General features: G+C 45.6%; 1 protein-coding gene and 2 long non-coding RNA genes across 4 annotated transcripts; 1 reads left to right on the top strand and 2 right to left on the bottom strand.

Moving 5' to 3' along the window:
• The first annotated feature begins 12 nt into the window (after positions 1-12).
• Positions 13-3,049, top strand: LOC127907580 (uncharacterized). The gene is made up of 3 exons (XR_008064985.1): positions 13-182; positions 415-507; positions 2,855-3,049. It is a non-coding gene; the product is annotated as an uncharacterized LOC127907580 (long non-coding RNA).
• Positions 3,050-4,239: 1,190 nt separating this feature from the next.
• Positions 4,240-24,114, bottom strand: tie1 (tyrosine kinase with immunoglobulin-like and EGF-like domains 1). Of its 2 annotated transcripts, none has more exons than XM_052462971.1 (23): positions 23,816-24,114; positions 20,456-20,764; positions 20,149-20,259; positions 19,831-19,986; positions 18,257-18,388; positions 17,827-17,967; positions 17,480-17,608; positions 17,238-17,383; positions 16,892-17,036; positions 16,474-16,632; positions 15,960-16,097; positions 15,235-15,537; positions 14,735-15,025; positions 13,703-13,908; positions 12,855-13,065; positions 12,570-12,680; positions 11,382-11,572; positions 10,965-11,078; positions 10,632-10,702; positions 9,487-9,527; positions 7,499-7,595; positions 5,701-5,800; positions 4,240-5,339 (listed from the first exon to the last, which is right to left on the bottom strand). In XM_052462971.1, the coding sequence occupies exons 1-23, from the start codon at positions 23,856-23,858 to the stop codon at positions 5,268-5,270; spliced, it is 3,417 nt and encodes a 1,138-aa protein (XP_052318931.1). In that variant the 5' UTR covers positions 23,859-24,114; the 3' UTR covers positions 4,240-5,267. The 2 variants fall into 2 exon arrangements, with proteins under 2 accessions (XP_052318931.1, XP_052318942.1); XM_052462982.1 differs by having other exon boundaries at positions 13,715-13,908.
• A 1,105-nt stretch (positions 24,115-25,219) lies between these two features.
• On the bottom strand, positions 25,220-26,403 carry LOC118396002 (uncharacterized). Its single transcript, XR_004828109.2, has 3 exons — positions 26,163-26,403; positions 25,434-25,536; positions 25,220-25,303 (listed from the first exon to the last, which is right to left on the bottom strand). It is a non-coding gene; the product is annotated as an uncharacterized LOC118396002 (long non-coding RNA).
• Between the last annotated feature and the right edge of the window lie 1,444 nt (positions 26,404-27,847).

Raw genomic sequence — 27,847 nt, 5'->3', positions numbered from 1 at the left:
ATACAGGACCAGTTTGTTATAATGTAGGTTCAGACAGGACCAGTTTGTTATATTGTAGGTTCAGACAGGACCAGTTTGTTATATTGTAGGTTCATACAGGACCAGTTTGTTATAATGTAGGTTCAGACAGGACCAGTTTGTTATAATGTAGGTTCATACAGGACCAGTTTGTTATAATGTAGGTTCATACAGGACCAGTTTGTTATAATGTTCATACAGGACCAGGTTTAATGTACAGGACCAGTTTGTTATAATGTAGGTTCAGACAGGACCAGTTTGTTATAATGTAGGTTCAGACAGGACCAGTTTGTTATAATGTAGGTTCAGACAGGACCAGTTTGTTATAATGTAGGTTCATACAGGACCAGTTTGTTATAATGTAGGTTCAGACAGGACCAGTTTGTTATAATGTAGGTTCAGACAGGACCAGTTTGTTATATTGTAGGTTCAGACAGGACCAGTTTGTTATAATGTAGGTTCAGACAGGACCAGTTTGTTATAATGTAGGTTCAGACAGGACCAGTTTGTTATAATGTAGGTTCAGACAGGACCAGTTTGTTATAATGTAGGTTCAGACAGGACCAGTTTGTTATATTGTAGGTTCATACAGGACCAGTTTGTTATAATGTAGGTTCAGACAGGACCAGTTTGTTATATTGTAGGTTCAGACAGGACCAGTTTGTTATATTGTAGGTTCAGACAGGACCAGTTTGTTATAATGTGGTTCATACAGGACCAGTTTGTTATAATGTAGGTTCATACAGGACCAGTTTGTTATATTGTAGGTTCATACAGGACCAGTTTGTTATAATGTAGGTTCAGACAGGACCAGTTTGTTATAATGTAGGTTCAGACAGGACCAGTTTGTTATAATGTAGGTTCAGACAGGACCAGTTTGTTATATTGTAGGTTCATACAGGACCAGTTTGTTATAATGTAGGTTCAGACAGGACCAGTTTGTTATATTGTAGGTTCAGACAGGACCAGTTTGTTATATTGTAGGCAGACAGGACCAGTTTGTTATAATGTAGGTTCATACAGGACCAGTTTGTTATAATGTAGGTTCATACAGGACCAGTTTGTTATAATGTAGGTTCATACAGGACCAGTTTGTTATAATGTAGGTTCATACAGGACCAGTTTGTTATAATGTAGGTTCAGACAGGACCAGTTTGTTATAATGTAGGTTCAGACAGGACCAGTTTGTTATAATGTAGGTTCAGACAGGACCAGTTTTTGTTATAATGTGTTCATACAGGACCAGTTTGTTATAATGTAGGTTCAGACAGGACCAGTTTGTTATAATGTAGGTTCAGACAGGACCAGTTTGTTATATTGTAGGTTCAGACAGGACCAGTTTGTTATAATGTAGGTTCAGACAGGACCAGTTTGTTATAATGTAGGTTCAGACAGGACCAGTTTGTTATAATGTAGGTTCAGACAGGACCAGTTTGTTATAATGTAGGTTCAGACAGGACCAGTTTGTTATATTCTAGGACAGGACCAGTTTGTTATAATGTAGGTTCAGACAGGACCAGTTTGTTATATTGTAGGTTCAGACAGGACCAGTTTGTTATAATGTAGGTTCAGACAGGACCAGTTTGTTATAATGTAGGTTCAGACAGGACCAGTTTGTTATAATGTAGGTTCAGACAGGACCAGTTTGTTATATTGTAGGTTCATACAGGACCGTTTGTTATAATGTAGGTTCAGACAGGACCAGTTTGTTATATTGTAGGTTCATACAGGACCAGTTTGTTATATTGTAGGTTCATACAGGACCAGTTTGTTATATTGTAGGTTCATACAGGACCAGTTTGTTATAATGTAGGTTCATACAGGACCAGTTTGTTATAATGTAGGTTCAGACAGGACCAGTTTGTTGTTATAATGTAGGTTCAGACAGGACCAGTTTGTTATAATGTAGGTTCATACAGGACCAGTTTGTTATAATGTAGGTTCATACAGGACCAGTTTGTTATAATGTAGGTTCAGACAGGACCAGTTTGTTATAATGTAGGTTCAGACAGGACCAGTTTGTTATAATGTAGGTTCATACAGGACCAGTTTGTTATAATGTAGGTTCATACAGGACCAGTTTGTTATAATGTAGGTTCAGACAGGACCAGTTTGTTATATTGTAGGTTCAGACAGGACCAGTTTGTTATAATGTAGGTTCATACAGGACCATGTTATAATGTAGGTTCATACAGGACCAGTTTGTTATAATGTAGGTTCAGACAGGACCAGTTTGTTATAATGTAGGTTCAGACAGGACCAGTTTGTTATAATGTAGGTTCAGACAGGACCAGTTTGTTATAATGTAGGTTCATACAGGACCAGTTTGTTATAATGTAGGTTCAGACAGGACCAGTTTGTTATATTGTAGGTTCAGACAGGACCAGTTTGTTATAATGTAGGTTCAGACAGGACCAGTTTGTTATATTGTAGGTTCAGACAGGACCAGTTTGTTATAATGTAGGTTCAGACAGGACCAGTTTGTTATAATGTAGGTTCATACAGGACCAGTTTGTTATATTGTAGGTTCACACAGGACCAGTTTGTTATAATGTAGGTTCATACAGGACCAGTTTGTTATAATGTAGGTTCATACAGGACCAGTTTGTTATAATGTAGGTTCATACAGGACCAGTTTGTTATAATGTAGGTTCAGACAGGACCAGTTTGTTATATTGTAGGTTCAGACAGGACCAGTTTGTTATAATGTAGGTTCAGACAGGACCAGTTTGTTATAATGTAGGTTCATACAGGACCAGTTTGTTATATTGTAGGTTCATACAGGACCAGTTTGTTATAATGTAGGTTCATACAGGACCAGTTTGTTATAATGTAGGTTCATACAGGACCAGTTTGTTATAATGTAGGTTCATACAGGACCAGTTTGTTATATTGTAGGTTCAGACAGGACCAGTTTGTTATAATGTAGGTTCAGACAGGACCAGTTTGTTATAATGTAGGTTCAGACAGGACCAGTTTGTTATAATGTAGGTTCATACAGGACCAGTTTGTTATAATGTAGGTTCAGACAGGACCAGTTTGTTATAATGTAGGTTCAGACAGGACCAGTTTGTTATATTGTAGGTTCATACAGGACCAGTTTGTTATAATGTAGGTTCAGACAGGACCAGTTTGTTATAATGTAGGTTCATACAGGACCAGTTTGTTATAATGTAGGTTCATACAGGACCAGTTTGTTATGATTTTGGTTCATGCCTTTTTGTTCATACATATATGTGTACAAGTAGTGTGTGTGTGTGTGTGTGTGTGTGTGTGTGTTCGGGTGTCAGGAAACTGAGCTCAGCAGGGCTCTGCGTGCCAGTCCTCAGTCCTAGCCTGTGGCTGGTGTCCTGGTGTCAGCAGCAGGAGGAAATCCTCTGACAGATCAGCTCTCTGCAGCAGGGAAGAGGCCAGGCCACAGGGTGTGTGTATGTGTGTGTGTGTTGACAGATCAGCTCTCTGAAGCAGGGAAGAGGCCAGGCCACAGGGTGTGTGTATGTGTGTGTGTGTTGACAGATCAGCTCTCTGAAGCAGGGAAGAGGCCAGGCCACAGGGTGTGTGTATGTGTGTGTGTGTTGACAGATCAGCTCTCTGAAGCAGGGAAGAGGCCAGGCCACAGGGTGTGTGTATGTGTGTGTGTGTTGACAGATCAGCTCTCTGAAGCAGGGAAGAGGCCAGGCCACAGGGTGTGTGTATGTGTGTGTGTTGACAGATCAGCTCTCTGCAGCAGGGAAGAGGCCAGGCCACAGGGTGTGTGTTTGTGTGTTGACAGATCAGCTCTCTGAAGCAGGGAAGAGGCCAGATCACAGGGTGTGTGTTTGTGTGTTGACAGATCAGCTCTGTGCTGCAGGGAAGAGGCCAGTTACCTGTCACCCTCAGGGCCCAATGAGCCTGGGCTGCGGTTTATCCCTAACACCCCAACACGCTGACACCCAGAGGGATAAAAGTAGGTCACCATGTTCTGTTGAACATCACTTCATTTAACCTCACACCTCCCAGGACTCAGTGGCAAAACAGTGGCAGCAGAGCAGTACAGCATCGCTGGGTTAGATATAATAGGGGGGAAAAGTCACATTTGCTACTTTAGATTCACAGCTCATGTTACTTATTACGTGCCTCTGTGAGATCAAGAAAACAAAACCTATTTTCTCACAGAGTAGATAGATACACCATTCAAAGAGATGCAGGTAGCATACAGTATGTCACAAAGGTAAACAGGTGGTCTGTGTATATGATTTATACTCAACTTTTACAAAGGGATGATATATTCTGTAAGTACACTTTCAGAGGAAGGAAAGACAGTAAAAAGCACAGCGTCACATTGTCATTTACAGCAACGGCCTGGGGAATCGCTACAGGGGAGAGCAGATGAATGAGCCAATTGGAAGCTGGAGATGATAAGGTGACCATGATGGTATGACAGACAGATTGGGAATTTAGCCAGGACACCGGGGTTAACACCCCTACTCTTATGATAAGTGCCATGGTATCTTTAGTGACCACAGAGAGTCAGGACAGTCGTTTAACGTCCCATCCGAAAGACGGGAAATAAGTGAATATACACGTTGAATACACAGATTTCTGGTTCAACTGCTACATTGTATGTTTCTCCCCAACCGGATCCATCTCAATCCATCTCAGAATGAACAGCAAACTCCACGTGTGTCCATGTGTCCATAAAAAAGTATTCTCTCCATTTGGACGGAGGAAAGGTCATAGGGCACCCCACATACACTGTCAGTGTAGTATCATGTGAGTCTGTCAGTGTAGTATCATGTGAGTCTGTCAGTGTAGTATCATGTGAGTCTGTCAGTGTAGTATCATGTGAGTCTGTCAGTGTAGTATCATGTGAGTCTGTCAGTGTAGCACATGTGAGTCTGTCAGTGTAGCACATGTGAGTCTGTCAGTGTAGTATCATGTGAGTCTGTCAGTGTAGTATCATGTGAGTCTGTCAGTGTAGCACATGTGATGTAGCACCTTCCTCTTCCACACTTTCCTTCAAACAAGCACCAAGTCCAGTGTTACAACTCCCAAACCAGTCCCAACCAGTCCCAACCAGTCCCCCCATCAGACCTTGATAGTGTCCTTTCACAGTCCTCCCTCTATAGCCTAGTGGTCCGGGTGGATCGTCTGTTGTTCCACCGGTCCCCACGTTGGGCCGCAGCAGGGGGGTGGCAGTAACGCGGTGCCCAGCCTCGGGGCCTCTCCTGTGGGCTACGAGACCTGTCGGGGTCTGGGGGGGCTGGAAGTCAGGCCTCCTCGGCCGTGGCGTCTATCCCAGCATAGGTGAAGTTCTCAAAGAGCGCCATGTTCACGTAGGCCTGGGGTGGGACGTAAGGAGAGGAGTAGTTAGATAGTGGAGTGATTTAGAAAATGATGGGTGAGGAATTCATTCAGTAAGGAGGAGGAATTGTATGTAACCAGGACTAGGGATCTCCAAATCAGGAGGTAGGAAACAGGAAATACAGAATCCTCCAACCAGGATTTGGAAAAACCAGGGAATTTATTGAAAGTTCCTGGAATGTTGCAACCCTAACCAGGACCTTCTGTGTCAACTCCTGCAAGACAACACAAACAAGTCTGGGACCAGGCTAACTCTGTACCCATTGGGATAGGTCAGGAGGTTGCTAGCGGATTGAAAATGTGAGTCCTAACTGAAACTGTAAGTTACAGACTCCTTACCTTCCTGGCCTCCTGCATTCTGTTGAGCTGTACAGAGATCTGGGAGAACGGAGGTCTCTCATAGGGCCGGTCTCTCCAGCACTGCCTCATCAACTCATACCTGGATAAAAAAAAAACTATTAACCAATTATAAAACCCACAACAAACTATAATAACTAGCTATAATGGTGCACACAGTCTCTGTCTGTGTCTCTCTCTGTCTATGACTGTGTCCCTCTCTGTCTGTGTCTGTGTCTCTCTGTCGGTGTCTCTCTCTGTCTGTGTCTCTCTGTCTATGTCGGTGTCTCTCTCTGTCTGTGTCAGTGTCTCTCTCTGTCTTTGTCGGTGTCTCTCTCTGTCTGTGTCTTTCTCTGCCTGTGTCTGTGTCTCTCTATATATGTGTCTCTCTCTGCCTGTGTCTGTGTCTCTCTCTGCCTGTGTCTGTGTCTCTCTCGGTCTGTGTCTGTGTCTCTAGCTGTCTGTGTCTCTCTCTGTCTGTGCCTCTCTCTGTGTCTGTGCATCTCTCTGTCTGTGTCTCTATCTGTCTGTCTGTGTCACTGTCTGTGTTTCTGTCTGTGTCTCTCTCTGTCTGTGTCTGTCTCTCTTTGTCTGTGTATGTGTCTCTCTTTGTCTGTGTCTCTCTCTGTCTGTCTCTCTTTCTGTCTGTGTCTGTCTCTGTCTGTCTCTCTCTGTCTGTGTCTCTCTTTGTCAGTGTCTCTCTATGTCTGTGTCTTTCTCTGTCTGTGTCTGTGTTTCTAGCTGTCTGTGTCTCTCTCTGTCTGTATGTGTCACTGTCTGTGTCTGTGTATGTGTCTCTCTTTGTCTGTGTCTCTGTCTGTCTCTCTTTCTGTCTGTGTCTGTCTTTGTCTGTTTCTGTGTCTCTCTGTCTGTGTCTCTCTGTCTGTGTCTGTGTCTCTCTCTGTCTTTGTCTGTCTGTATCTCTATCTGTCTGTGTTTCTCTCTGTCTCTGTCTGTGTCTCTCTCTTTCTCTATGTCTGAGGCTGTCTGTGTCTCTGTCTGTGTCTCTCTCTGTCTGTGTATCTTTCTGTCTGTGTATCTTTCTGTCTGTGTTGTGTCCCTCTCTGTCTGTGTCTCTCTCTGTCTGTGTCCCTCTCTGTCTGTGTCTGTGTCTCTCTCTGTCTGTGTCTGTGTCTCTCTCTCTCTCTCTATCTGTGTCTCTCTCTGTCCTTGTCTGTGTCTCTCTCTGTGTCTGTGTTTCTCTGTCTGTGTCTCTCTCGTCTGTGTCTCTCTCTGCCTGTGTCTCTCTCTGTGTCTTTGTCTATCTCTGTCTATCTCTGTCTTTGTCTGTGTCTGTCTGTCTGTCTGTCTGTCTCTGTGTCTGTCTCTCTGTGCCTCTGTGCCTCTGTGGGCACTGACACGGGACACTGATGGGGCACTGACACGGGACACTGACACGGGACACTGACACGGGCACTCACTCACTCACTCACTGACACGGGACACTGACTCACTCACTGGGACACTCACTGACATGGGGCACACTCACTCACTCACTCACTCACTCACTCACCGGACACGGACACTGACCACGGGACACTGACACTCACTCACCACTCACACTCACTGACACGGGACACTCACTCACTCACACTGGCCGGGCACTGACATGGGGCACTCACTCACTCACGACACGGACACTCACGGGACACTGACACTCGGGACTCGGGGACTCACTCACTCACTCACTCACTCACTCACTCACTCACTCACTCACTCACTCACTCACTCACTCACTCACTCTGTCACTCACACACACGTATGCACGCACACACAGTTCCAAGCCCAGGTCATTGCTTACACTTCGTCGTCACAATTCCTGGGCTGTTCCATCCTGTAGCTCTGAGGGAGCTTCTCATAAAGCTCGGCACAGGTCATCCCACAGTAAGGAGTACCACCTGGTAGACAGACAGAGAGACGGTTTAACTTTTACAACCATACACTGACACGGGACACTGACATGGGGCACTGACACGGGACACTGACACGGGGCACTGACACGGGACACTGACACGGGGCACTGACACGGGGCACTGACATGGGGCACTGACACGGGGCACTGACATGGGGCACTGACACGGGGCACTGACACGGGGACACTGACATGGGGCACTGACACGGGACACTGACACGGGACACTGACACGGGGCACTGACATGGGGCACTGACACGGGGGATGGGGCACTGACACGGGCACTGACACGGGACACTGACACGGGACACTGACATGGGGCACTGACACGGGACACTGACATGGGGCACTGACACGGGACACTGACATGGGGCACTGACACGGGACACTGACATGGGGCACTGACACGGGACGTTGACATGGGGCACTGACACGGGACACTGACACGGGGCACTGACACGGGACACTGACACGGGGCACTGACACGGGGCACTGACACGGGACACTGACACGGGACACTGACATGGGGCACTGACACGGGACACTGACACGGGACACTGACATGGGGCACTGACACGGGACATTGACATGGGGCACTGACACGGGACACTGACATGGGGCACTGACACGGGACACTGACACGGGACACTGACACGGGACACTGACACGGGGCACCGACACGGGACACTGACATGGGGCACTGACACGGGGCACCGACACGGAACACTGACACGGGGCACTGACACGGGGCACTGACACGGGACACTGACACGGGACACTGACACGGGGCACTGACACGGGGCACTGACACGGGACACTGACACGGGGCACTGACACGGGACACTGACACGGGACACTGACACGGGACACTGACATGGGGCACTGACACGGGACGTTGACATGGGGCACTGACACGGGACACTGACATGGGGCACTGACACGGGACACTGACATGGGGCACTGACACGGGACACTGACATGGGGCACTGACACGGGACACTGACATGGGGCACTGACACGGGACACTGACACGGGGCACTGACACGGGACACTGACAAGGACACTGGACACTGACATGGGACACTGACATGGGGCACTGACAAGGGACACTGACATGGGGCACTGACACGGGACACTGACATGGGGCACTGACACGGGACACTGACATGGGGCACTGACACGGGCACTGGACACTGACATGGGGCACTGACACGGGACACTGACACTGACACGGGACACTGACATGGGGCACTGACATGGGGACACTGACACGGGACACTGACATGGGGCACTGACACAGGGGGCACTGACACGGGGCACTGACACGGGACACTGACATGGGGCACGGACACAGGGCACTGACACTGGCCATGGACATGTCTGTCAGTCATGTATTGGGCATTATCATCACACCATCATCATCATCATCACCATCATCATCATCACCATCATAAACCATCACCACCACCATCATCATCACCATCATCATCATCACCATCATCACCACCACCATCATCATCACCATCATAAACCATCATAAACCATCATCATCACCATCATCATCACCCTCATCAGTCCTCATAGGAGGGGTTATTTTGCTCAGACTTTTATGACATAATATTTCCTAGAGTGAGGATGTTATTTCTGTGTATTCTGAAGTTGTTTATCCTCTGCCCCTCCCCCATTCTCTCTGTGACCTTTGGTACATTTACAGTATGATGTGAAAGCTGTGGTGGAAATACTCTCTCAGGGTAACCGGAGGTGTTTTGATTATTTCATTTTGGGTGCCCACATGGCTGGGAATATACGCCAATAGTATTTCTCATCTGAAAATAGGAATAGAGTTCACACTTAACGTTAACTTGACGTCAACTTACCTAAACTCACTATCTCCCATAGAAGTACACCGAAAGACCATCTGAGAAAGAGAGAGAGAAGGACGATGAGGAACGGTGGAGAAGTAAAGGCCATTGAACAGTTAGAGTGAAATTGTAATTCCATCCATTAAACAGGGTAATTAGAGGTGTTATGTTGACTTGCCAATGTGAACTAACAAGATAATGTAGCCTACCCACTACCCACTGCAAGTTGAACAGTTAACTGTCAGTCATTCTGTACAAATACAATATGACTCTGCCTCAGGTTATCTCTCTCTCTCTTTCTCTCTCTATTCAATTCAATTCAATCCAAGGGGCTTTATTGGCATGGGAAACATGTGTTTACATTGCCAAAGCAAGTGAAATGGATAAACAAAAGTGAAATAAACAATAAATAAAAAATTAACAGTAAATATTACACTCACAAAAGTTCCTAAAGAATAAAGACATTTCAAATGTCATATTATGTCTATATATTTTCTCTCTCTCGTAAACACAGAGTAATGGTCTGGTTATCTTTTCTTATGTTCTGTGTGCCTAAGCTCACACGCGCACACACACACACACACACACACACACACACACACACACACACACACACACACACACACACACACACACACACACACACACACACACACACACACACACACACACACACACACACACACACACACACACACACACACACACACACACAGACATACATACACAGCTCATTTACAACTTGTTTACTACAGAAACGTCTCTCTTCTCTGCTAACCTAACCAACTCTTTTTCGTTTCACTTCCTGTAGCTGTCCTCGGGCCTTCCAGTCAGTTCTGAGGTGGGTATAAATAGTGAGTGTTTGACAGGCTCTGTGTGGTAGTGAGACCATCCACTGGCTCTATGTTCCTTAGGGCTTCCTGGGTTCTGTTATCAGTTTCCTCTGCCCTAAGTTATCAGTTCACCATTGACTGGGTGGTGGGGGTGGGGGGCGAACATGATTTGTTGTTTTGGACAGCAGGGCAGAGAGAGAGACCGGGATCATGTGACTGCTGGCATCATATTGTCTTCCAACCGTTACTGGAAGACACGGTATAATTGTCTAAATAAAGCCACGATTTGTTCTCGTTGAACTATGAGTTTCCCAGACAGATACTCACACGTCACTCTTGGTGGTGTACACACTGTAATTTAGGGACTCTATCGCCATCCAACGCACAGGCAACCTCCCCTGTAATGCAAAGAGAAAAGGTCAAAACATCGTACAGTTCAGTCCTCCTATGCAGTTTTCAGTCTGTCTAATACATGTAAAGGTGTATGATTCTTACATCAACAATACTGCCCTCTTACATCAACAATACTGCTCTCTTCAGTTCCTTCCACTCATTTCACAGTCTTATGTATCATCTGTACTCGTTTTGGGGAATCATTATAGACTAGTACACTGGCTATGGTTTGATAATGCACAGTGCTGTTTGTGACTGAGCACCCACCATGGTCTTCTTCACATAGACCTCCTCTCCTCTGGACAGACCGAAGTCTGCTATCTTAGCGACCAGGTTGTCTCCCACTAGAACGTTCCTCGCTGCCAGATCTCTGTGGATGAACTAGAGAGTGAGAGAGAGAGAGAGAGAGAGAGAGAGAGAGAGAGAGAGATAGGAGGGAGGATGAAGATAACATCTGGGAATTATATGATTGAAAATGTATGTTGAGAGGAAAACCACATAAACGAAGATTCTCTGTCACATTTATCAATCATCATTTCTGTATTGAAGCTTGCACAGCTGTAAAACAATGAAATAAAAGTATGCTGCCAAACTTGGTTATGAACCACATAGAACTGGCAACTCCCCTCCCAACACAGGGACACATCTTTAGAGTTCACAGAGACATCTGTGTGTATACCATACCTGTTTGTCACTAAGGTAGTGCATGCCAGTTGCCACGTCGACGGCAAACTGCAGCAGTTGTTGTGAGGTGAGGGTGGATGCGGTGCCATGCTCCTTGGCAAAGGCGGGGTCTGTCTCCAGGACTCTGCTCTTACGCAGAAAGTCAAGCAGGTTACCATAGGGGGCGTACTCAATGGCAATATACAGGTACCCTACACAGGTAGAGAGAGGCAGTTAGGGGAAAGTGAAGGAAATTTATGATCTACTTGTACACTTTATGGAGAAGATTGCTAAGGGAGATACCATACGCATAAAAGTTAGCCATGGAAAGGTAGGAAGGCATTAACTGAGTGTCATAATGTAACCATAGAAATATAATTCTAGTTCTGTGTTGTAATCATCATAATTGTATCGAGAGAGAGAGAGAGGGGAGAGAGAGAGAGAGAGAGAGAGGGAGGGAGAGAAAGAGGGAGAGAGAGAGAGAAAGAGGGAGAGAGAAAGAGGGGAGAGAGAGAGAGAGAGAGAGAGAGAGAGAGAGAGAGAGAGAGAGAGAGAGAGAGAGAGAGAGAGAGAGAGAGAGAGAGAGAGAGAGAGACAAAGAGAACCATCATTAACCAGCCATTCTGGTTTCTCTCTCAGGGCTACTTGAGAACCAGTAGGGTTGTGAAACACAGTGGTTTGGCAGGATGTATTTTTCTCATGGTTGAATTGTTTTTGTAATCTCCCTCTAAAGTACAAAGAGAAACAGGCAATTCAATTATGTCCCGAAAGCATCAGATGTGGTATGGAAATTGAAATGTCATGCTCAGAGCTTGGTCCCAAGACTCTGTATCACACAGATAGATATGCAGCAGCGGGACAGTTTGCTGATGTGGCATATGGACAACCAAAACAAATGTGATTGTGCAAATGCTTCTTGCAGATAGACAGGGTTTGTTTGGGTTGGACGACACACAGTCGTGTCCAGGTGCACATCTGTACGCATCCGGATAACTCAGGATATTAACCACTTCATGCCCTGCATGTTGGGCTCAGGCAACTAAGCAATATGGAATATGGAAGACTTATTTCTATCAACCTGCTTCAAAACTCATATTTAAAAGTATTCCCTTGAAGAGGGAAGTAGTATTATATTACAGCCAGCAGTATTATTATAGCGTCAATTAAAAGCATGTAATTCCCACCCTGACCAGTAGGTGGGAGACTCACCCCTGTTTTCACAGGCTCCTATGAGATTGATGATGTTGGGATGCTGGCCCAGTTTACACAATACCTCCAGCTCTCCTGCAAAGTCCCGGTGGTCATTCTCAGAGGCAAACTCTGCTCAAAACGAAACACAGCAAACATAGCAAGTTACAAACAGGTACAGAGAAAGAAGCTTGTTCAATTTGACCCCTGGCTTGTTGTCAGAGATTTTAGTGTGTGTGTCATTGTGTGTCTGTGTGTGTCTGTTTTGGTGTGTGTGTCTGCATGTGTTTGTGTGGTACATACTACCTTTCAGCATCTTGATAGCAGCGCTCATCTTGGCCCCATCCTTCTTGATCATGGCCTTGATGACCTGGCCGAAGTTGCCCTCTCCGATGACGTCCTCAAACTTGATGTCATCCCACTCCAGGATGGGGTAGGTGAGGGGCTCAGAGGCAGGCTTGGGTCTCCTCGTCAGGGTCAGGGTCCCAGAGTTAAACTGCAGGATGGTCTCCTCTCCCTACGGGTTGCAATGATTCATTTTGAATCAGTCAAAGTATAAAAATGGTATATATAGAGAGGTTTCTAACAATATGTCGCTATGTATAATATAGCGTAAAAGTGGATATATACACTGTACAAAATATTAAGAACACCTGCTTTCCACAGTATAATGGCCGGGTGAGTCCAGGTGAACTATATGATCCCTTATAGATGTCAGGCAGGTTAAATAAGGATTGTGGATTGTGTATGTGTGCCATTCGAGGGTGAATGGGCAAGAGAAAAGCTTTGAAGTGCTTTTGAACGGCGTATTGGTAGTAAGTGCCAGGCACACTGGTTTGAGTGTCAAGAACCGCAACACTGCTGGGTTTTTCACACTCAACAGTTTCCCGTGTGTACCAAGAATGGTCCACCACCCAAAAGACTTCCAGCCAACCTGACACAACTTTGGAAAGCAATGGAGTAAACATTGTCCAGCATCCCTGTGGTATGCTTTTGACACTTTGAAGAATCCATACCCTGATGAATTGAGTCTGTTCTGAGGGCAAGAGAGGGTGCAACTCAATATTAGGAAGGTGTTCTTAATGTTTGGTACACTCAGTGTATATTTAGTGAACTAGTTAATGACTGTGGTATGCCGTGTCTCTCTCTCTCACTCTGTCTCTCACCGATCCAGACTGGTAGGTGAAGTTGCGTCTGCGGTTGAGCAGGGTCTTGCGGATGCAGAAGAGGGCCAGCAGGGCCAGCAGGATGGTGACACAGGTGACAGTCACAGACCCCACTACCGCCACCACCAGCTGGTAGCCCTCGCTGCCTGGACGCCCCCCCACACCCTGGGTGGTTGGAGTGAAGTCCTGGAAGCCTGAAAGGGGAGGAGTGGTAGAGGAGGAGGAGGAGGAGATGAGGAGATGAGGAGGAGAGGAGGAGAAGAGGAGGGGAGGAGGAGGAGATGAGGAGGGGAGGAGGAGGAGATGAGGAGGGGAGGAGGAGATGAGGAGGGGAGGAGGAGGAGATGAGGAGGAGAGGGAGGGGAGGAGGAGATGAGGAGGGGAGGGGAGGAGGAGATGAGGAGAGAGGAGAAGATGAGGAGGGGAGGAGGAGGAGGAGATGAGGAGGGGAGGAGGGGAGAGGAGGAGGAGGAGATGAGGAGGGGAGGAGGAGGAGAGGAGGAGGAGATGAGGAGAGGAGGAGGAGGAGATGAGGAGGGGAGGAGGAGATGAGGAGGAGATGAGGAGATGAGGAGGGGAGGAGAAGGAGGAGGGGAGGAGGAGGAGATGAGGAGGAGATGAGGAGGAGATGAGGAGAAGAGGAGATGAGGAGATGAGGAGGAGATGAGGAGAGGAGGAGGAGGAGGGGAGGAGGAGGAGATGAGGAGATGAGGAGGAGAGAAAGAGGAGATGAGAAGGTGATGAGGAGGTGAGGAGGAGATGAGGAGGAGGGGAGGAGATGAGGAGGGGATGGGGAGGTGTGCAGTGAGAATCACCTGGGCATCTCCTATTTCTTATGTACAATAGGCTAAGTATCCTTAGTATTAGGCTAAGTATCTCCTCTCTCTCATTCACTCACTCAATCACTCACTCATTCACTCACTCACTCACTCACTCACTCACTCACTCACTCACTCACTCACTCACTCACTCACTCACTGTTATTCATTTGGGATTACAGAGCGGCGTAATCTAACTCACCATCTCCCTGGGTCCTGGCATGGACCAACTTGCTCCACTCCCCCGGTACTTTAGAGAAGGCTCTCACTCTGAACTGGTAGAGAGTACTCCCGTTAAGTGCTGTCACGTCTTTAGCCGTCTTGTTGCCATCGTCAGTATCTACCCAGGGGTGCAGGCTGCCCTGACCCACTGGCTGGTACTCTATGATGTACTTCACTATGCCCCCGTTAGGGTCTTCAGGGGGCTGCCACTTCACCTGCACCGCAGACACAGACAGGGGCAGGGCCTGGACATTACGAGGGGAGGAGGGACCTGAGGGAGGGGAGAGGGGAAAAGAGAGGAGAAAAGTTGTATCTTATGCTACATGGCTACATGGCTACATGGCTACATGGCTACATGGCTATTGCCCAACGCTGCACAATGTTTTCATCCTGATTTCCTTTCTTTAATCATGACACACTACGAGGGCAGGGGGAGCCACATTCACCGCTAAGCCAATAGAAAGAGCTTTTGTTAGTTACCCTGGCTGTTGATGCGGAAGTGGTAAGGCTTAGAGGCAGGCCCAAGACTGCCACAGTTGAGTAGCCTGACGACCACTGTGTAGTCTTGGTGGTACTGCAGGTTGTAGAACTTGGTGGAGAGCACATTGAGCAGGGTGGTCTCCTCTCTCAGCTTCTCTCCTGAGGGGGAGGGCCCGAAGAGCTGCACTAAGAACCCGCTGGCCGTGCCCACGGCCCCGCCATCGTTACCAGGCAACAGCCAGCGTACGGTGGCGTTGCGGCCCTCCAGCGAACTGAAGTCAATCTCCGGTCGAACCGTTGGCTCTACAGCAGCAACACAGAACACGCAGTCAGGGAGAGGTCCACCAGCCTGGGATAATTACTCATTCTACTGTTTACTTAGCCTCTGGCTTACAGACGGACAAAGAACATTCTGATCTGGTCACTTATAGACCTCAGAATTAAAGAACCATTCTCACACAGATTCAGAACCAGCACTTACTGTAGCTGTCCACTAGGACAAACTTCTACTAACTTCAACTCACACACACACACACACACACACACACACACACACACACACACACACACACACACACACACACACACACACACACACACACACACACACACACACACACACACACACACACACACACTCCCCCTCTGCAGCTTCACCAAACCTCCGTTCTGACTTTCTTCCATTACATTCCAAAAACTAAAATGGCCGCTATGTTGTTTCTCACCTGGACAGTCAGTCTCCATGATGGCCTCGGGCCCCAGAGATCCCTCCCCTCCCTCCCCAGGACGGGTCAGCTGGACACGGACGTGGTAGCGTGTAGACGGCTTCAGATTCATCAGAGTTATAGGCTCTCTACTGTACACTGAAGAACATGAACACAGAGAGAGAGAGCATCAGAGACCATTATCAATGTAGCATAGGGATCTAAAGTGTATAATGTATAATTTAGCAACAAGGCCCGAGCCGGGCAACACGGAGTGCCTGGACACAGCCCTTAGCCGTGGTATATTGGCCAATATACCACAAACCCCAAGGTGCCTTATTGCTATTAGAAACTGGTTACCAATGTAATTAGAGCAGTAAAAAGACATGTTTTGTCATACCCATGGCATACTGTCTGATATACCACAGTGATTTTTCCTGTGAAATGGATAATAACGCATGTTGCCACTTGCCAAGATATGTAGTTGTTCAGAACCACCATGACTTTACATGAGATCAAACTCCACCTGACATACCTATGATGGAGGACCAGGAGTCTCCGGTCTCCATGGGCTTGTAGAGGAGCTTGGTGGAGTCTATGGGTCCGTCTCCTCTGTAGGAATCCACAGGCATCACCACCAGTTGCTTACTCCTCTTCTCCAGCAGCTTGGGAGGGGTGTTGGGGCACGGCGGCTCTGGGGAGAGAGCGGGTGGGGGTGAGGATGTGGGTGAGACGGGTGATATGACGAGTTTCAACCAGAACATTAAAACCTTTTTATCTACCCTTTTTCTCCGTGTGTACTTAGGACAGGTTTCCCACTCAAATCAAGTCCTGCACTAAAATGTATGTTCAAGTCCAGGACTAGGGTTCCTCTGTGTCTAGGAAAGCTGCCCTCGATGTTAAGCACCTCACACAGACTGATCTGGACCAGTAAAATACTTCTCTCTTCTGACCTTTGACAGTGAGGTTGAACTTGCGGGAGTCTTGTCCCCCATTGGTGGAGACCCTGCACTCCCATAACCCAGCATGCTCGAAGGACAGACGAGGGATCTCAAACTGGGCTGTGCTCTTATTGGAGTCCATGGTGGTGCGAGACGCCTGAGAGATGTCCAAATAGATATTGGTAAGTCTGTATGTTGAGCCAACTGACATTAGCATAAAAAATATTGACCTATTTTCACTGTTACAAAAACACAGAATTTCCCAAATCTCACTGATAACACCATCACAGTTTGATTCCCAGTAATGGAATAATCCAATATAAAATAAACACCCTGGCCATCCCCCCATTGCCTCTACCTTGAGCACAGAACTGTCCAGTTTGCGCAGCTCGATGCTGGTGTGGCTAGGCAGGGGGTTGCCTGTGGCAGAACACAGGATCTCAGGGCTGGAGTCAAGGTTCCACTCCAGACTACTGGCCATGTCCAAGATCTGAGGGGCGCGGTCTGATGGGGGAGAAACAGATGAAGATGAGGAAGAAGATGCTTGGTAGAGGCACCAGTGGTGATGATGAGGAGGAGGAGGAAGTCATGTTTACCGACCTGATTTCTCACAGTGCTGTCCTCTCCAGCCAGTGGGACACTGGCATCCACTGAAACGGTTACACACTCCCCCGTTCTTACACCCACAGCTCAGCCTGCAGTCTGCCCCGTACATGTCCCTGTGGCAGGCTGGGGGAGGGAAGACATTAGGATGGGAATACCAAGGTGTTGGAGTTCTAATAAGTGTGTCATGAATTGCTACCTGATCTGGCTGTGCATGTTATGTACGTATCTATTTTAACACATGCGGTAATGTTGATAGGTTGGTTGTACAGTACAATCAATATTTATTGGTTAATCCAAGGCTGAATATACGCCATAACCCTAATTATAACAAATGAACTCACATCTGTTGCAGTGGTTCCCAAACCATCCGCTGGCACAGGAGCATCCGTAAGGGTCAGCCAGGCAGAACCTTAGCCCTACACAGTCCAGCTCTGATCTGCACCACTCCTGACAGTTACGGCCAAACATCCCCTCTCTGCAGGCTGGAAGAGAATACATTACAAGTCATAGATTTAGTACAGGACAGGTACAGTTACTTCAGACAGTTTGTCAATAGAATATACTTGTATTTTACACACACCACGCACGCACTTATACACACTTATGGACACACACACATACACACTACAAATTAGCAATTGTGTGTATGTGTCAGCTTCAAGGCCACAATTTTATTCTTTAACATAATGCCTGTAACCCCCCACCCCTCCCCCCACCCCCTCCTCCCCCCCACACACAACCACACTCACACCCAGACACAGCCACACTCACCTGTCTCGCAGCGCATCCCCATGAACCCTGGTGGACAGATACAATCCCCATCACTGTCGTGGCACACCCCTCCATTGAGACACTCTGGACAGTCCTTGTCACAGTCGGCACCCCACTTCTTACTGCCACAGTCTGGGAGCGACAGCAGAGAAGCATCAGTGGCCAACCCACCCAAATATAAAAACCTCATGCATATGTCAATCATCATACAGATCCTTGTAATAGTTAGCAGTAAGAGAGATGCTGCTGGGAGAGGTGTTGGAGGGCCAGTAGGAGGCACTCTTTCCCCAGGGCAGTAATTGGAGACATTGCCCTTGTGTTGGGTTCAGTCTTTCGGATGGGATGTTAAATGGGTGTCCTGACTCTCTGTGGTCACTAAAGAGCCCATGGCACTTATCATAAGAGTAGGGGTCTTAACCCCGGTATCTTGGCTAAATTCCCATTCTGGCCCTCATACCATGCCTAATCATCCCCAGCTTCCAATTGGCTCATTCATCCCCCCTCCTCTCCCCTACTAACTATTCCCCAGGTCGTTGCTGTAAATGACAATGTGTTCTCAGTCAACGTACCTGGTAAAGTAAGGGTTAAATATAAAGGTAATACAGGTGTCAATCAGACTATTAACTTAGTACTACTCATTAACTATAATCAGACTATTAACTTAGTACTACCAATATCCAACCAAAAATGTTTCAGAGAAGAAATAACTAACTGTATTGTCAGGCTTTTATATCCAGATGAAAAGAGATCAATCCCAGTAGCGATGGGAAGTTCAGCTTATTTTACTGACTCTAATCTTTTTCACTCGTTCAGTCAAAATAACAAATCTTTCAACTCTTTCTATTTGAGTCAGTAATGCCCAGAACACCTGGTGAACGATGAACTGAAAACTCAAGAGTCATGATTCTACAAGCCTCTCATATGTAGTTCACCATATGGGGCTTATTGGAGCTGTCATTTGCGACTGAAACGTGTTACATTTGTTGATTGCTAGGCATACAGATAAGATCATGTTTTGCTACATCCGATGCGAAGTTGTGGCCGCAACCAGACTAGATTGTGAACGACTTATGGCAGAATGCATTGCTTGACTGTTGTGAGGGTGATAAGCCCAATGTCGTTCGTAAACTGCAGCCCACATACGATTTGCTCTCGAGTTGGAGTTTGTTGAGTAGAGGCTGTGTATGTTTTGGTTCTACAAAGCTGTGTCCATCATAACATTCAATAATCAATGAACTGCAGTCATTCTTACACCATCTTACACTGAGCAGGAAGAGACTGTATTAATACTGCTGCCAGCACTAGCCGGTCAAACAAACTACTACAATGAACGAGTCAATTTGTGTATGTGTGTGTATGTGTGTATGTGTGTGTATGTGTGTATGTGTGTCTTTGTGTGTGTGTGTGTGTGTGTGTGTGTGTGTGTGTGTGTGTGTGTGTGTGTGTGTGTGTGTGTGTGTGTGTGTGTGTGTGTGTGTGTGTGTGTGTGTGTGTGTGTGTGTGTGTGTGTGTGTGTGTGTGTGTGTGTCTTTGTGCATGTGTGTGTGTGTTTAATATGAACACCCTTTCTCTACCTCTGACAATCAGCCTCATCCAGGCTCCATTGATGGGACTGTCTCCCACGAAGCATGCACTGTAGATGCCCTCGTTGGCACGAGCCACGTTCTCAAGGGTTACTACAGTCGTACTGTTGGACACATCACCCCAGTGGGTCATGTAGAAATAGTTTCCTGGTATAGAACACAGTATGAGTCAGTACATAGGACAAGATCTCATTAACATCATTAATCAATGAATCAAGCAATTGGCTATATTGCCATGTCATTTTCTCATTTAGATGAATCTATTCCCTCCCCCCCTCCATGCCATCCCTCCCTCCCTCCGTAACTCACCATTGTACTTCCAGGTGACATCTCTCCTCTGGGAGCTGAGGACCTGCATGGCCAGGTGGACTGTGTCCCCTTTGTTAGTCGTCACTGTGAGGTGGACCGGGACAAAAAGACCTGGAAGGAGCAATACAGAAGAAGATATGTTTTCTCTCTCTCTCTCTCTCTCTCTCTCTCTCTCTCTCTCTCTCTCTCTCTCTCTCTCTCTCTCTCTCTCTCTCTCTCTCTCTCTCTCTCTCTCTCTCTCTCTCTCTCTCTCTCACACACACACACACACACACTCTCATTCTTTCACTAAGAGCCTCTTCCTTACCTTTGCTGTAGTTGTTGATGAGAGTGACTGTGACCAGGTTTCTAGTAGGACTAGTTCCCTTTGATGCATGACAATAGAAGATGCCCGTCTGGTCCACTATACTAACAAACTCGTTGGCCACCACCTCCTTGGTCTTGGGCCTCTTGACGCTGTATTGGGACGGTGAGGGGAGGATGAGAATGCTGTTGTCCTTCTTGATGTCCAGGTCTAACTCTGCTGCGTCCCGCTCCCCTATGAGGCAAGATATGGAGAAGCGCTGAGGGGTGGAGGCCACGGCATTGGAGATCATCGTCAGGTCTGTAACCGCACCTGTAAGGACGAGATGGCATCGCTCACATGTTACAGTAATCTACACTATTTTGAGATAAAACAACAAAGGGAAGCTACTGTAGTAATCTACTGATGTTATAAAAATCAGTTCATTCATTCTAACCCAAACCAACAGACATTAGGCCAGGGCTATTTCAATCTTACCCTACGAGGTCCGGGCTATTGCTGGTGTTCTGTTCTACCAGATTATTAAGAATTGTGGAAAAAAGCAATGGAACTGGCTTCGAGGTCCAGATTAGAATTTGAGGGCCTGAGGGCATAACGCTACACCCTGGGGACATTTTTCATTTACGAACTGACCTAGAATCAGGGCCCCCAACATAAATCATTAGGAGCCAAATAAGAAAACACATCATATGTGGTGGCACAGAAATGGTGCAACATAAATCCGACCACATTCCTGTTCTGTGGCATCTGAGCCCTGATCCACGGAACAATAGAAGGAAACAGGGATGAGCTCCTGCTCTCTCAGGAGGATGCATTCTGCACTCCCCTTGAACTTTTATAGTAGCCCATAACTTGTTGTGTCAAATCAATTCTGATGTTCAGAAATCTAAATTACAGTTAGTTGCCTTGCATAGCCTACGTTATAGCCTTCTTTATGGGGCTCAAACATTCAGTGGTAATGATTACAACATCTAATAAGCACCTTGAGTAACGTAGCTTATACCTATTTCAGATAGAAGGTGTAGTATTTTACCTGTAAAAAAATACCAGGCAATGTTTATATGGGCCCCTTTCAAAAAGCCACTTATTTACCACTTTCTTGCATGTATACATACCGCTTTTATACATATCAGTGGGTAACTGGTAAATTAGGAAGAGAAGAGGGATGGGTGGGATGTTGTTAAACCTTGGGGGCTGTTTGTATTTCAAACAGGGAGGTCTTAACCTAGTGGTTAAGAGTGTTGGGCCAGTAACTGAGAGGTTGCTGGTTCAAATCCCTGACCCGACTAGGTGAAAAAACTGACACTGTGCCCTTGATCAGGGCACTTAACTGTAATTGGCTAAATTAATCAAATGTAAAAATGAAAGCCAGAAAAAAATAATGAAAAAATATCCCAAAGCCGTGTATGTTTTCCATCCTCCACCTGTGTCACGGTCATGCCAGGCGTTGTGTAAGAGCTATTGAAGACTGACATCCGAAATCGTAATATATACAGTATACAGTTGAAGTCAGAAGTTTACATACACTGAGGTTGGAACTTGTTTTTCACCCACTCCACAAATTTCTTGTTAACAAACTATAGTTTTGGCAAGTTGGTAAGGACATCTACTTTGTACATGAGACAAGTAATTTTTCCAACAATTGTTTACAGACATATTATTTCACTTATAATTCACTGTATCACAATTCCAGTGGGTCAGACGTGTACATACACTAAATTGGCTGTGTCTTTAAACAGCTTGGAAAATATCATGTCTTGGCTTTAGAAGCTTCTGATAGGCTAATTGACATCATTTGAGCAATTGGAGGTGTACCTGTGGATGTATTTCAAGGCCAACCTTCAAACTCAGTGCCTCAGCTTGACATCATGGGAAAATCTAAAGAAATCAGCCAAGACCTCAGAAAAAAAGTGCAGACCTCTACAAGTCTGGTTCATCCTTGGGAGCAATTTCCAAATTCCTGAAGGTACCACGTTCATCTGTACAAACAATAGTAGGCAAGTATAAACACCATGGGACCACGCAGCCGTCATACTCCTCAGGAAGGAGTCGCATTCTGTCTCCTAGAGATGAACGCACTTTGGTGTACGAAAAGTGCAAATCAATCCCAGGGACCCTTTGAAGGGACCCCTGTGAAGACGCTGAACTGGTACAAAAGTATCTATATATCCATAGTAAAACAAGTCCTATATCGACATAACCTAAAAGGCCACTCAGCAAGGAAGAAGCCACTGCTCCAAAACCTCCATAAAAAAAAGACAGACTACGGTTTGCAACTGCACATGGGGACAAAGATCGTACTTTTTGGAGAAATGTCCTCTGGTCTGATGAAACAAAAATATAACTGTTTGGCCATAATGACCATCATTGCGTTTGGAGGAAAAAAGGGGAGGCTTGCAAGCCGAAGAACACCATCCCAACCGTGAAGCACGGGGTTGGCAGCATCATGTTGTGTGGGTGCTTTGCTGCAGGAGGGGCTGGTGCACTTCACAAAATAGATGGCTTCATGAGGAAGGAAAACTATGTGGATATATTGAAGCAACATCTTAAGACATCAGTCAGGAAGTTAAAGCTTGGTCCAAATGGGTCTTCCAAATGGACAATGACCCCAAGCATACTTCCAACAAAGTCAAGGTATTGGAGTGGCCATCACAAAGCCCTGACCTCATCCTATAGAACATTTGTGGGCAGCACTGAAAAAGCATGTGAAAGCAAGGAGGCCTACAAACCTGACTCAGTCACGCCAGCTGTCAGGAGGAATGGGCAAAAATTCACCCAACTTATTGTGGGAAGCTTATGGAAGGCTACCTGAAACGTTTGACCCAAGTTAAACCATTTAAAAGCAATGCTACCAAATTCTAATTGAGTGTATGTAAACTTCTGACCCACAGGGAATGTGATGAAAGAAATAAAATAAATAAAAGCTGAAATAAATCATTCTCTCTACTATTATTCCAACATTTCACATTCTTAAAATAAAGTGATGATCCTGACTGACCTAAAACAGGGAATATTTACTAGGATTAAATGTCAGGAATTGTGAAAAACTGAGTTTAAATGTATTTGGCTAAGGTGTATGTAAACTTCTGACAACTGTATATATATGTTTTATGGATTATTCATCCACCCCTGTTTCAGAATATACCATCTTCATAGTCATGGCATGCTTGGTTCAATAGCTATTGATAAGAGAATATCCACTGAATATCCCGTATGAAACCAATTTTACCTTGGTCAAAAAACAAGCAGGCATTGTACATTTGTGTGATCTTTGACTGTGTGGGTATTACTGTGTTTTTAGGATACAATTTATTTAGGGTTCAAAATTGAATGGATCGGAATAAGCTTGTCCCCTCCACTTACCTGACACAGGTATGAGGCACAACAAGTACAAGATATCAATCATAATTGTAATCCTCAAAACCGCAAATCACAAATGAGCAGTGGCTTCTCCAATCCAATTCTTCGGTTAAAAGCGGACACTTCTACATTCCTAGCGGCGGTCCCCAGCGTGCCAAAGAACCGCGCGTGTTTTTGCGCATTTCCATCAATTCCGGTAACTGTTTTTAACAGTAAAGTAATCCTCGCAGTTATATCTCTTTCCCTATGAGTGTTCCAGATCATGTCACATTCTCCAGATCCAATCTGAGCGTTCTGACTCTGGGTGGGAGAGGAGAGGAAGGAAGAGCGTCACGAGGGGAAAGAGGTCGTTACTCTCCAAAAGCCTTGATTCTGATTTCAGGAGTTGCAGAGTTTTGCATTAGTTTGTGGATTAGCCTACTTTCTACTTGTCATAGAATGTAAATTAGTTTTCCAATCAATTTCTATATTTCCACCAAATGTGTTGTTAGCCAAGTCAATAATTCACCTAGGCCTAAAAAATAGCATTTTGAAAAAGGATCCTGCAACAAATGTCATCATTGTTTTATGTATTTGCACAGTTTTGACGATGCCCAAGAATGGTTGGTTTTAATGCATTTAGATGTGCATGTGTTTTTTATTTCCCTTCAGACATATTCTACATCTCTCTGCTCCAGGCTGGTCTCATAGACTAGACATAACATAGTAAACGAAAATCCGGGACACTCAAATTAGAATATGTTAGGTTTGGTATGGTTACATAAGACATAAGGTTACTTAAGGGAAAAACAATAGTAGGCTTGTTGGTTGGGGTAGATGGTTGGGCATATAACTAAAATGTTGCCTGTTTGAATCCAGCCTGGTCTCATAGACTAGACGTAACATAGTAAATGTATGTCAGGGACAGTGACATTAGTATATATTTTTTTACCTTTATTTAACTAGGCAAGTCAGTTAAGAACAAATTCTTACTTTCAATGACGGCCTAGGAACAGTGGGTTAACTGCCTGTTCAGGGGCAGAACGACAGATTTGTACCTTGTCAGTTCGGGGATTTGAACTTGCAACCTTTCAGTTACTAGTCCCACGCTCGAACCACTAGGCTACCCTGCCGCCCTATGTATACGTTTGGTATGGTTACATAAGACAAAAGGTTTCTTAACGCAAAAAAATGAAAGTAAGGTGGTTGGTCAGGGTGGATGTATAACGCAAACCTCTAGCGACTCAAAGGATGTGTGTTTGAATCGGAACACAGAAAACTTTGAATTGTATCTTCCCCTAAATGCTGACACTGCCTTTTGCATGGTAGTAATAGTAGGCCTATGCACACTGAGTTTTCTTTAGCTGCAAATCTGTTCTGAAAGGCCACAGTCAGATCTGTGTAATAATAGTAGATGGGTAATGTAATACCTGTGTTCTTTCCCGCCAGTAAGTTGGTTGTGATCCCTGCAGCTGGTGGTCATTTGGCCTCTCCTTCACTGTTCCAACCAGCCTGAGGAAATGATTATGAACAGTCTGCTTGTTGAGTCTCTGCTATTCTATCATTACAGCTGTAATCAGATGGATCAGGTCCCGTGTCTCACTTTTTAATACTCATTTAGAAAAGTTTAAATATCACTCACTTCTCTTATTTCTGGACGGGCGGGCTTTGAAATGGTTGTCTTTACGTTTCCTGATGCCCTCAGATAACTGAAGTTGACTCAACGTCTTATTGTTCGAAACTTCCTGTTTTCGATAAGAGAGTTCAAGATTTGCTTAAAATGGAGTGTATTTCTGAGGGATTTGAGGGCTTGGTTCAGATAAATACAATTCTGATATAATCTACAACTCACTTGTTACATTTGTCTTATGTGATTGCATGAAACTGCTCAAAATAGGTGAGGACACAATATTTCACTGGACCATTGAATAGCATAATCATAATACAAAAATTACAAAAATACTTGGATGAGGTGTCCAGAGCAGGTGACTATTGTTATGTCTCCAGGTCAGAAAGTTTCCATTTTGATACAGGCCGAACGGAGGGCACTTCCCAGTGTTGGCTCAGGTTTGTTTTAGTCTGTGGTTCTATGACGGTGACCTCCCTGTCCCTGATACTGTAAATAGACCATCACCTTGAGAGGGCCTTCCTATTTCCTCTACACAGGGTCACAAACACTACACTCACTCGACTGACTCATCACACATGACAATGAGGACAGAGACTCATCTTATCAGTCACTCTGACTACACTTTCTGTCAGGGACACAAGAATTCCACACTTTTTTTGTAATACAATTTCTTCCCAGAATGAATTACAAATAATTGCACAACTTTTTCTCAGAAGGAAATAAATCAAATCAGTTTCATACCAGTTTTTAGGAGGAGATCCAACTTGGCCGTGGTGCAAACGTTTTATTGTGTTCAAATACTCTCGCTGTTCTCAGAGATGGATGGAAGGTAGAGCACATGGACAGACAGATGCAGAAACAAACAGACATCTTGGTGGTTGCAGAGTGAGTGGACCCACAGGGAAAAAGACTGGATACTGTGTCGACATAGTCACTGTGGCTGCTGGGTGCAGCGAGGCGTCAAGAAGCCTGAGACAGGGTGTGTGTGTGCCTGCCTGTCCACCGATGCATTTGTTTGTGTGTGTGTGTGTGTGTGTGTGTGTGTGTGTGTGTGTGTGTGTGTGTGTGTGTGTGTGTGTGTGTGTGTGTGTGTGTGTGTGTGTGTGTGTGTGTGTGTGTGTGTGTGTGTGTGTGTGTGTGTGTGTGTGTGTGTGTGTGTGTGTGTATATTGCAGGGTGGAGCTCAGGACGTGGCTCGATACTCCTCAGACATGGCTCATTGTCCAGAGAGCTATTTGTTGTCCTGAGGTAATTATGAGTGGTGTTTGTTGTCCTGAGGTAATTATGAGTGGTGTTTGTTGTCCTGAGGTAATTATGAGTGGTGTTTGTTGTCCTGAGGTAATTATGAGTGGTGGTGTTTGTTGTGGAGAGTGGTGGTGTTTGTTGTCCTGAGGTAATTATGAGTGGTGTTTGTTGTCCTGAGGTAATTATGAGTGGTGGTGTTTGTTGTCCTGAGGTAATTATGAGTGGTGTTTGTTGTCCTGAGGTAATTATGAGTGGTGGTGTTTGTTGTCCTGAGGTAATTATGAGTGGTAGTGTTTGTTGTCCTGAGGTAATTATGAGTGGTGGTGTTTGTTGTCCTGAGGTAATTACAGTGGTGTTTGGTCCTGAGTGGTGGTGTTTGTTGTCCTGAGGTAATTATGAGTGGTGTTTGTTGTCCTGAGGTAATTATGAGTGGTGTTTGTTGTCCTGAGGTAATTATGAGTGGTGTTTGTTGTCCTGAGGTAATTATGAGTGGTGGTGTTTGTTGTCCTGAGGTAATTATGAGTGGTGTTTGTTGTCCTGAGGTAATTATGAGTGGTGGTGTTTGTTGTCCTGAGGTAATTATGAGTGGTGTTTGTTGTCCTGAGGTAATTATGAGTGGTGTTTGTTGTCCTGAGGTAATTATGAGTGATGTTTGTTGTCCTGAGGTAATTATGAGTGGTGGTGTTTGTTGTCCTGAGGTAATTATGAGCGGTGTTTGTTGTCCTGAGGTAATTATGAGCTGTGTTTGTTGACTTGGTTTAGAGGACACCGCCAGACAAACCACCCCACCTCCCCTCGCTAGGGTCAAAACACAATATGTGTACCTCACACAAGGTCATCAGTGGGAGAGCAAACAATCAGAAGAGGTTTATGTATTTATGGTGTTTACATTGGATCACATCACATGATGATTGTTTTCTGTTATTGTTAATGTAAAGAGCAGTAGGATATGCTGACCACTGGCTTTCATTGTGTTGCATGTTGCACTGTAACTGTATTACAGTGTTATTGCTTGAAGATAATCTGAATTGAAACACCAAACCTCAAAATCAAGCGGACAAATCTGGTCTGTGGGAAAATGTCAAACAGTAGAGGTGAATTTACAGCTGCACACTCCCCTCCATGTTTTAGTACTTTTTGGACATTTTGTTGTGGTTTTAGACATGATGGATGTCGGGTATG

This window comes from Oncorhynchus keta, chromosome 1 (genome assembly GCF_023373465.1).
Source record: "Oncorhynchus keta strain PuntledgeMale-10-30-2019 chromosome 1, Oket_V2, whole genome shotgun sequence".
Classification (NCBI taxonomy): domain Eukaryota; kingdom Metazoa; phylum Chordata; class Actinopteri; order Salmoniformes; family Salmonidae; genus Oncorhynchus; species Oncorhynchus keta.
Note: the sequence above shows the minus strand (reverse complement) of the source record. Positions and strands in the feature narration are given on the sequence as shown.